Source organism: Colobus angolensis, unplaced genomic scaffold (genome assembly GCF_000951035.1).
Source record: "Colobus angolensis palliatus isolate OR3802 unplaced genomic scaffold, Cang.pa_1.0 Scaffold361, whole genome shotgun sequence".
NCBI classification, from domain to species: domain Eukaryota; kingdom Metazoa; phylum Chordata; class Mammalia; order Primates; family Cercopithecidae; genus Colobus; species Colobus angolensis.
In genome coordinates, this window is record NW_012116944.1 from 596,229 (window position 1) to 606,667 (window position 10,439).

General features: G+C 38.2%; 1 protein-coding gene across 1 annotated transcript; it reads left to right on the plus strand.

Moving 5' to 3' along the window:
• The first annotated feature begins 7,498 nt into the window (after positions 1-7,498).
• MRLN (myoregulin) lies at positions 7,499-9,023 on the plus strand. The gene is made up of 2 exons (XM_011953444.1): positions 7,499-7,584; positions 8,793-9,023. The coding sequence occupies exon 2, from the start codon at positions 8,813-8,815 to the stop codon at positions 8,951-8,953; it is 141 nt and encodes a 46-aa protein (XP_011808834.1). The 5' UTR covers positions 7,499-7,584; positions 8,793-8,812; the 3' UTR covers positions 8,954-9,023.
• The last annotated feature ends 1,416 nt before the right edge of the window (positions 9,024-10,439 follow it).

The window sequence follows — 10,439 nt, forward strand, 5'->3', positions numbered from 1 at the left end:
ATACACCATGGAATAGTATGCAGCCATAAAAAACGATGAGTTCATGTCCTTTGTAAGGACATGGATGCAGCTGGAAACCATCATTCTCAGCAAACTGTCACAAAGACAGAAAACCAAACACCGCATGTTCTCACTTATAGGTGGGAACTGAACAATGAGAACACTTGGACACAGGGTGGGGAACAGTACACTCTGGGGCCTGTCATGGCGTGGGGGGATGCGGGAGGGATAGCATTAGGAGAAATACTTAATGTAAATGACAAGTTAATGGATGCAGCACACCAACATGGCACATGTATACATATGTAACAAATCTGCACTTTGTGCACATGCACCCTAGAACTTAAAGTATAATTAAAAAAAAAAAGATAACGGCTTGGGCAAATGCCTGGGTCATCCTAGAAAAGAAAACAAAAGTGATAAACTGGTTTGGGGAGGAGGAAGATTAATTCAATTGAGGGCATGTTATTTTTGAAATGTGTTTTGAGATATTCAAATGAAGTTGCCCAGTGTTATGCTATAATTATTAAAAATAGGAATAATATGGGCGCCATGGCTGGGCCACAAAAATGAAACTCTGTCTAAAAAAAAAAAAAAAAAAGCTGTACTTTCAGCTAAATTTGTTGTTAAATAGTGAGCTCACAGTTGTGATCTGGGCAATGTCCCATTTACAAAGGACAGATTGTTTTGATGTGAATAAATTAGCAACTAACTCTTGTAAAGTGAATTCCCACAAATGTGGGGTTATCAGGCCCAGAGGGATAACTCTAAGCCCTTCCATCCCATTGTTCCACAGCCAGCTCACATATATAGAAAGGAATCCAGGACTGAAGAAGGAGAGTGTCCATTAATAATTATGTGATGTTTCCATGCCAGTATAGTCAATTTCCATTATAATGTAGATATTTTCAAAAGTAACTTTTCATTTGAAAACATGAATAAATCAGTATAGTTGAAAGAGCATGGCATCTGGAAGCTGAAGTACTGGATTAGTTTCTAAACTATGGCACAGAATACTCAGTGTCCTTCATCTCCCAGTTGTGCATAAGCAGTGCCCGGCACATAATAGACCCTCAATACATGGTGGTTATTATTATATTATTTACTTAAGTGGCCTATTAAGCAAAAGTGGACAGATTTCAACTGCGTCTCATTTTTCAACATGTGTCTCTAGGGAACTTCTATCAATATTATCTTAACTGTTAGACATTGATTGAAACAAGGAGAAGGATTAGAAAATTTTTATCAAAAAAGAAAATATTTTTGAAGTGTGACTCATGTGTTTAAGACTATAAACTTGAATCCAATGAAAAGTGTTTTTCTTTTGAGTGAAAAAGAGACTTTGCAAAGTATATTCATTCTGTTCTTTGTCCTAACCAAAAATCTACACTTAATAAAGAGAAACGTTAGAGATTAGGAGAAATTGAGAAAAGTGTGAAGTCTCAGAACTAGTAATACTTTTATATAATAGAGGGATTTTTGTTGTTGTTGTTCTTTTTGCCAGAGGACCAAGCCATTTAGAAAATACATTCTTCTTTTGGCCCTGGAGTCAGAGTTGACTTCAAAGGCAAGGGTTTACAAACTGGTGGCAGAGTGAAGAACAGAGAATACAAGGAAGTCCAGCTCCTAGAAACCAGAGGTTACTGCTACTCTCATTTGTCTAACTCTGTGGGATACCACTCCTCAACTATCTAATAAGCAATGAACAGGTCAATTTGAATTAGATACTGAATCTTGGACGTGAATCTTGATAGAATCAAAAGAAGAAGTAAAGATTTATAGACTAGTTGAGAGTATCCATTCTACTTTCAGTACAACATTCTATAAAATAATAAAGTGACTCCCAGTGGCCTCTAGAAATGAGGAAAAGAAAGGCGGAGGCATTCACATGGAAGGGGAAATTATTTGTTGTCAGCTGAAGTTTCAACATAAAAAAAAAAATTTGACCCAAAATAACCTCAGCTGTCATATCAGAAACAGGAGGTCATGTCATTTTAACTATGATGTTAAAACACTACGTTCAAGATAAGACCAAGGTCTTGAGATAAACACATTCAGTAAGTTGTAGCATAGTTTTTAAGGTGTCCTAACTTGTTTAAAATTTGTGTATATTTTTTGGTACATGTTTCTATCAGATAAAAAAACTAGGAAATATTTTATCCTGAAAATTACTGCTGTTAAATAGCTATTCTTTCCAACAAATGCCCCTTCCATCCTAAAGAAGAAACACTTACTACCATGATTCTAGCTGAGTGAAAACTAATGAGCAAAATGTAAATCCAAGCACCATGTGACGCATAATTTTAATCCGCAGTAAAATCTGGGTGTGTTAGGAAACTTGTGATGAGACAAATTTGTGTCCTTCCAATTATTTAGACCTAGAGACAGACCAACATCAAGGGCAAAAAGCAAACAGGAACCCCTGGTTTCTGTTCCTCATGGTGGAAGAGATTTGCCTTGTTTATCATAGAAGTTACATACTTTCATTAAAATGTTTCATTGATAAATGTAATTTTCCTTTCATTCATATTTGTTATAATGATTGGTTTGACAAAACTAAAATCAGTATAAATTACTTTGAAATACATCAGAGGGAAGAAGACTAGCAGTATTGAGACTACTTTCCTTAGTGTTCTGAAGTTATATAGGCAATATGGTTTTAAATGAGTGAATGTGAGAAAAGGAAACAGCAAGCGGGGGTGGACAGTGCGAAATGGAAACAGCCAAGGGAAACGAATACCCAAATTCCTTCCACCCAACTTCACAACTATGGCCACTAGTGACATTTGGATGTATTTCTCTCTGGTCTTTTATTTTGTTTAGTATATTAATTATGAAGTCTAACATACATACAGAAAAGCATATGAAGGCCAGGTACAGTGGCTCACATCTGTAATCCCACCACTTTGGGAGGCTGAGGCAGGAGGATCACTGGAGGCCAGGAGTTCAAGACCAGCCTGGAGAACATAGTGAGACCCTGTTTCTAGAAAAATAAAAATAAACTACATGTGGTGGAATGTGCCTGTGGTCCCAGCTACTCGTGAGACTGAGGTAGGAGGATTGCTTGAGTCCAGGAGTTCAAGGCTGAAATGAAATAGGATTGTACCACCACACTTCAAGCTAGGATACAGAGTGAGACTCTCGAAAGCAAGCAAGAAGGAAGGAAGAAAGGAAAGAAAGAAAGAAAAGGAAGGGAAGGGAAGGGAAGAAGGAAAGAGAGAGAGAGAAAGAGAAAGAAAAGAAAGAAAGAAAGAAAAAGAAGAAAGAAAGGAAAGAAGGAAGGAAGGAAGGAAATCACATGAAGCTTCTATGTACAGTTTAATAAATAGTTAAAAAGTGATTGCTAGTATAACCACCACCCAGGAGAAGAAATGAAACATTGTTAGAATCTCTTGCCTATTTCCTTCCCCTATACTCCCTAAAGTCAGGCCTACTCTGATTTTGTGGTAGCAAATCTCTTTCTTTTCTTGATAAATTTACCAATTGCATTACTACCAACCATATATATACCCCTAAACCATGCACTTAAACTCTATTTTTCTAGTTTATATAAATGTACTTACACTGTTGTCTTTTGTGCCTTGCTTTTGAAAATTCAGTGCTATCTTTGTTAGATTCACCTGTTTTTGTATTTTAAAATTCAATGTTATATTTGTAAGATTCATCATTGCTTTTCTCTATAGCTGTAGTTGAATTTTTATTATTGTATAATATTCCATTGTGTGACTATGCCACAATTTATCCTTGTTCTAATGGCATTTAAGTTGTTTCCATATTGAAGCTATTACGATGTTTGGATATGTGTCTTGGTAAGCAGATAGCCATGAATTCTGGTGGGGGATACACTTAGGAGTGTAATGGGTGGTCATAAGTATGAGTTATAATGGTATTTAAACATTTTAATATCATCAAGGTGCAGTGGCTCCCCAGCACTTTGGGAAACTGAGGAGGTGAGGACCACCGGAGGCCAGCACTTTGAGGCTGCAGTGAGCTAGAATCGCACTCCTGTTCTCCAGGATTGCTTGAGGTCAGGAGTTCGAGACTAGCCTGGGCAACAAAGCAGGACTCTGTCTCTACAAAAAATTAAAAATTAGCCAGGCAAGGTGGTACACACCTGTAGCCGTGGCTACCCAGGAGGCTGAGGAGGGAGGATTGAATGAGCCCAGGAGTTCAAGGTTACAGTGAGCTATGACCACACCACTACATTCCAGCCTGGGTAACAGAGCAAGCTCCTGTTTCAGAATAAGGAAATAGATTGGGTGTGGTGGCTCACCTCTGTAATCCCAGCACTTTGGGGGGTTGAGGCAGGTGGATTGCTTGAGCTCAGGGCTTCAGTATCAGCCTGGGCAATGTGGCAAAACCCCATCTCCATAAAAAACACAAAAAATTAGCTAGGCATGGTGGCACACACCTGTAGTCCCAGCTATGCAGGAGGCTGGGGTGGCAGCATCGTTTCAGCCTGGGCAATGTGGCAAAACCCCATCTCCATAAAAAATACAAAAAATTAGCTAGGCATGGTGGCACACACCTGTAGTCCCAGCTATGCAGGAGGCTGGGGTGGCAGCATCGTTTGAGCCCGGGGGGTCAAGCCTGTAGTGAGCCGTATTTGTGCCACTGCACTCCAGCCTAGGTGACAGAGTGAGATACTATCTCAAAAAAATTAAAAATAAAATAAAGAAGTAAATAAAAAATTAAAATAAAAAAGGTACAGTAAAAATGTGGTATAAAAGATAAACAGTGGTACACCTGTATAGGGCATTTCCTATGAATGGAGCTTGCAGGACTGGAAGTTGCACTGGGTGAGTCACTGAGTGAATGGTGAGTGAATGTGAAGGCCTAGGACATTTCTGTACACTACTCTAGACTTTATGAACACTGTACACTTAGGCTACACTAAATTTATTTATCGTTTTTTTCTTTCATCAGTAACAAGTTAAGTTTCAGAATAAAGAAATAGGCTGGGAACGGAGGCTCACCTCTGTAATCTCAGCACTTGTGGGAGGCTGAAGCAGATGGATCACCTGAGGGGAGGAGCTCAAGACCAGCCTAGCCAACACGGTGAAACACCGTCTTTACTAAAAATAGAAAAATCAGCCAGATATGGTGGTGCATTCCTGTAATCTCAGCTACTCGGGAGGCTGAAGCAGGAGAATTTCATGAACCCAGGAGGCAGAGGTTGCAGTATGCTGAGATCGCACCATTGCACCCCAGCCTGGGCAACAAGAGCAGACTCTGTCCAAAAAAAAAAAAAAAAAAAAAGGAAAGAAAACAAAGAAAAAGAAAAACAAATAAATTTTATATACTGTAATTTTTTACTTTATAAACTTTTTAATTTTCTTAATGTTTTGACTCATAATAATACTTAGCTTAAAGCAAAAGCACAAACACATTGTAAGGCCGTACAGAAATATTTTCTTTCTTTATATCCTAATTCTATAAGCTTTTTTCTATTAAAATTTTTAATTTTTTTTCTTATAAGACACAAACACACACATTAGCCTAGGTCTGCACAGGGTCAGGATCATTAACATTACTGTCTTCCACGTCTGCATCTTGTCCCCCTGGGAGGTCTTCAGGGACAACAGCATGCATGGGACCATCATCTACTATGATAATGATGGCCTTCTTCTGGAATACCTCAAGGACCTACCTGGGGCTGTTTTACAGTTAACTTTAAAATAAGTACAAGGAGTGCACTCTAAAATCACGATAAAAAGTATAGTATAGTCAATACATAAACTGTTAACACAGTCATTTTTTATCATTATCAAGTATTTTGTACCATACATCTTTGTATGTGCTGTGCTTTCACAGGACTGGCAGTGCTGTAGGTTTGTTTATAGCAGCATCACCACAAACACATGAGTGATGCATTGTGCTATGACATTATAACAACTATGACTTCACTAAGACATAGGAGTTTTACAACTCTGTTATAATCTTGTTTTTTTTTTTTTTTGAGACAGAGTCTCACTCTGTTGCCCAGGCTAGAGTGCGGTGACACGATCTCAGCTCACTGCAACCTCCACCTCCTAGGTTCAAGCAATTCTCTGCCTCAGTCTCCCAAGTAGCTGGGATTACAGGTGCCTGCCACCATGCCTGGCTAATTTTTGTATTTTTAGTAGAGACAGGGTGTCACCATCTTGGCCAGGCTGGTCTTGAACTCCTGACCTTGTGATCCACCCACCTTGGCCTCCCAAAGTGCTGGGATTACAGGCATGAGCTACTGTGCCTGGCCAACTCTGTTATAATCTCATGGGGCTACCGCCAGTCCTCCATTGACTCAAGTCATTATGCAGTGTGTGACTGCACATGGTTAAAGGAGACAGCAATCAGATTTTATAGCCTTATCTTTTGTAATAAATTCACTCCTCCATTTTCTAATTTGTTAGTAAAAATGATAGAAAATATTAAAACATAATACAGTTGGCCCTCCAGGTCCATGGGTTCCATATCCATGGATTCAATCAACCACAGATCGAAAATATTTTGAAAAAACTATGTGTCTCTATTGCATATATACAGACTTTTTTTGTTGTCATTGTTTTGTATACAATACAGCATAACAGCTATTTCCATAGCACTTATATTGTATTAGGTATTATAAGTAACTTACGGAGATGATTTACAGCATATGGGAGGATATGTGTAGTTTATATGTAAATACTATACCACTTATATCAGGGACTTGAGCATGTATGGATTTTGGTATCCATGGTTACCGTATCTGTGGGGTATTCTAGAACCAATCCCCCATGGGTACTGAGGGATGACTGTACTTAAAAAATAGACCCACAATCTCATGAGTTATGGTCACTTACATATGAAGGTTTTTCTGGTTGTAATTGTTGTTTTGTCATGAAGATATTAAAGCCTTGGTTTCAAATAATTTTTAGGGAATTATTTCTTTTTTTTTTTTTTGAGACGGAATCTCCCTCTGTCGCCCAGGCTGGAGTGCAGTGGCACGATCTCGGCTCACCGCAACCACTGCCTCCCATGTTCAAGCAATTCTCCTACCTCAGCCTCCTGAATAGCTGGTATTACAGGGGTGCGCCACCACACCCGGCTAATTTATTTTGTATTTTTAGTAGAGACAGGGTTTCACCATATTGCTCAGGCTGGTTTCAAACACCTGACCTTGTGATCAGCCCGCCTCAGCCTCCCAAAGTGCTGGGATTACAGGCGTGAGCCACCGTGCCCGGCCGGGAATTATTTCTTTAAAAAGTGTGGTGAATGTTTGCCCCACCAGGAAAATCCTAGAATTTAGCTTAATCTTTCTGTCCAATGTTCACTTTTAAGCTATACGATTCTGGGATAAACAGAAATTAAAGTGTCATATTTTCAAAAGTTCACTCTTAGACATCTCCTTCTGATCTAGTTTTGAAAACAATTTTAGAAGTTTTTCTGTGTAGGCTCCCTGCCCCTTCACTTCCTACACTACCTCACTGTCCAGTAAAACTTTTGCTATGCTTTGACACAGGAATCAAGGTTGCTAAGAGACCACCTGTGCTGAATGCACTTTGTTCTGGCAAGAGCAGAAAACTGAGAAGCCGTGTTACCTACCACTAGCTGGGATTAATTCAGGTGAGAAATGGGTCTCTACTCACTCCTCCTTCCTCACCAGTTGTCTATTCCCCTCCTCACTTCTTATTTCAGTCTCTCTCTTACTCTTTTTGGAGAGAGTTGAAGGTACCCCTGGGAGCCACAGACTGAAAAACACAAGCTGGTGTTTGAGGTTTCTGGAGGGAAGGAAAATCACTTTGCAAACCCATGTATTATTTTTGCTCCTTGTTGCTGAAACACAGGCAAAAAGAATTGTTGCACGCAGGGAAAATTCTAGTTGTTTCTCTTGCTAATGATTGTTGCATAATTTGGGGCAAGTAATTCCCTTCTCTAGGAATGGAGCAATTTATTACAGAAATTATGAAGATTGCTCAAAATGGGAGAAGACAACACTGGCAGAGTACTCATGTCTTTCCCCTTCCCTCTTTCTTATTCTCTTAAAAGTCTACCTGCCTTTTTTATTTTGGGGTGAAAATAGTAGATGAAGTATTTTACTACCCAAATCTTGCCACATTTTTTGATATTGACGTTTATTTTACATTGAGTATATATGGGGAACTTTGGTGTAAGGCTTTGAAAACTACTTATTTGCCTTTGCATCCCCTGTAAAAGGGATTAAGAATGCTTCTAAATGCCCTGCCTACCAGACATTTGGTAAACTGTTCCAACAATGTGGAATGCAGACCACAATTTCCAGGTATTTAAAAAAACCTGTTTTATTAATACAGAAATGTGGAGGAAATTAAATGTTTGATGTCTTAGTAAGTGACCAAAACATTACAGACAGGATCTTGAGGAAAGAAAAACACCTTTTTTTTTTTTTTTTGATCACTACCTGCCTTCTTTCATGTCTTCAAATTCGTACTTCCTGGTAACATCAATAGTACAAGTTAGAGGAATAGCAGCTTCACGAATGCCAATAAAAATGATTGAAATGACTGCAGATACTTCATAAATAAACTTACTACAGATAACATGAAAAGGGATTGGCCACTCTGAAAGTTCCTTGAGTTGTTTGTTTTAGAAAGAAAGGTGATTTTGACAGAAAGTGGTCAAAATAAATGGGAGAAAAATATTTTATTTCATTGATTGGTTACAAATAGGTATGGAATATTCCCTGGAAGACTTACCTGGGTCACTATCTTTTTATAGTGGAAATATTAGATTGAGTTGAAAGAATCAGTATTAGAAATGTGTTCATTGGAGGATACTTTTCTCTTTTTTCCTAGGGAGCGGGAGTGTTCTGGATATGACTGGTAAAAACTGGATATTAATTTCTACTACTACTCCCAAAAGTCTAGAAGATGAAATTGTGGGAAGACTTCTAAAAATTTTGTTTGTTATCTTTGTTGACTTAATGTCTATTATATATGTTGTGATAACCTCTTAGAAAGCTGACTTCCTTTCCATGTACATTTCAAATTGAATTACAGTGAATAAAAATGTGTATTTTAATATGTTGAGTGACTCACATTTTATGACATTGCCAATTTATTCTAGAAGCCAACAGGACACGGCAATACAAACAACATTGTGTATTGTTTAGTTCTTTATGGTTTATGAAACATTCACATATACTGAAGTGAATTTTTTTCCCCAAAAACACCTATCCTACTGAGTCATGAAAGTTCCAGATTTTTGGCCAGGCATGGTGGCTCACATCTGTAATCCCAGCACTTTGAGAGGCCCAGCTAGGTGGATCCCTTGAGTGCGGAAGTTCCTTACAGGCCTGAGCAACCTGAAGAAACCCCATCTCTACTAAAAATAAAAATTTTAAAAAGTCGACAGGCATGGTGGTGCATGCCTGTAGTCCTAGATATTCACACTCCAGATGCTGAGGTGGAAGAATCACCTGAGTCCAGGAAGTCAAGGTTGCAGTGAGCTGTGATCACACCACTGCACTCCAGCCTGGGTGACAGAGTGACACCCAGTCTCAAAACAAAAACAAACAAACCAAACAAACAAAAACCTTCTGGATTTTTTAACATAGTCGTTACTTGGTGTATTGACTAAAATTTATACGTGAGATTGTGAGTGAAGCTGATTTTTTAGGATGTGTACTTATGTGACATTTTATATAATTCTATTTTTACCATACCGAGTTTAACATTTCAGTAGCACAATCTTTACATATGCTGTGCCAATTTTCTTATACATATATTTCATCTGTTTGTAGGTGGATTATTTTTCTTAACCCTGGGCAATTGGATAAGTGAGAAATATTTCTATCAACAAAGACTTAGGAATGAAAATACTTAGAAGAGATTCTTTTAGGAAAACAAAACTTACAAGAAAGGAGAGAAGGCAGAGTGTAACCTATGTTGATTTCCTATTTGGGACTAAATGCTCAATCTATGTCATTTAATGTAAGACTTACAATAATCCTAGGTGGCAGGCGCTTCTTGCCTCCATTTTACAGATGAAGAAACTGAATCTTGGAAGAATTGTGCCAGTTTGAGGCCAACACTAGGAAGTGTCTGGGACCAGATCTGGAGCCTTCACAATCTATCATATGCTGCCTCCCATAGGTAAATAATACTTTATAAGCCAAGTGTAGTTACAAACCAATCTGTAGAGCTAAACTCTTTTTCTTACAGTAATTGTTTATTCAAGCCCCTCTTGCTGTATTTAATATTGCCTCTACTTTCTTATTCCATATTTAAAAATTTTTTATATCAAGAAGAAAGAGCAAGTTTACTTTTTTCTTACATCCCACTCGAAAATGTGTTCTCTTTCCCTGTTTTCTCCATTTCCACCTTTATCTCACAGTATTAAAATATAACTATTGAACTTCTACTTTTTAAGCTTTTGAAAAACAAATGACTCTCTGTCCTTTAGACTTTTTGAGTTTTTACTTTGTACACACATACTCAACG

What these genes read in the sequence shown, in the direction of transcription:
- MRLN (XM_011953444.1), top strand. Translation starts at nt 8,813, where the DNA reads ATGACTGGTAAAAACTGGATATTAATTTCTACTACTACTCCCAAAAGT.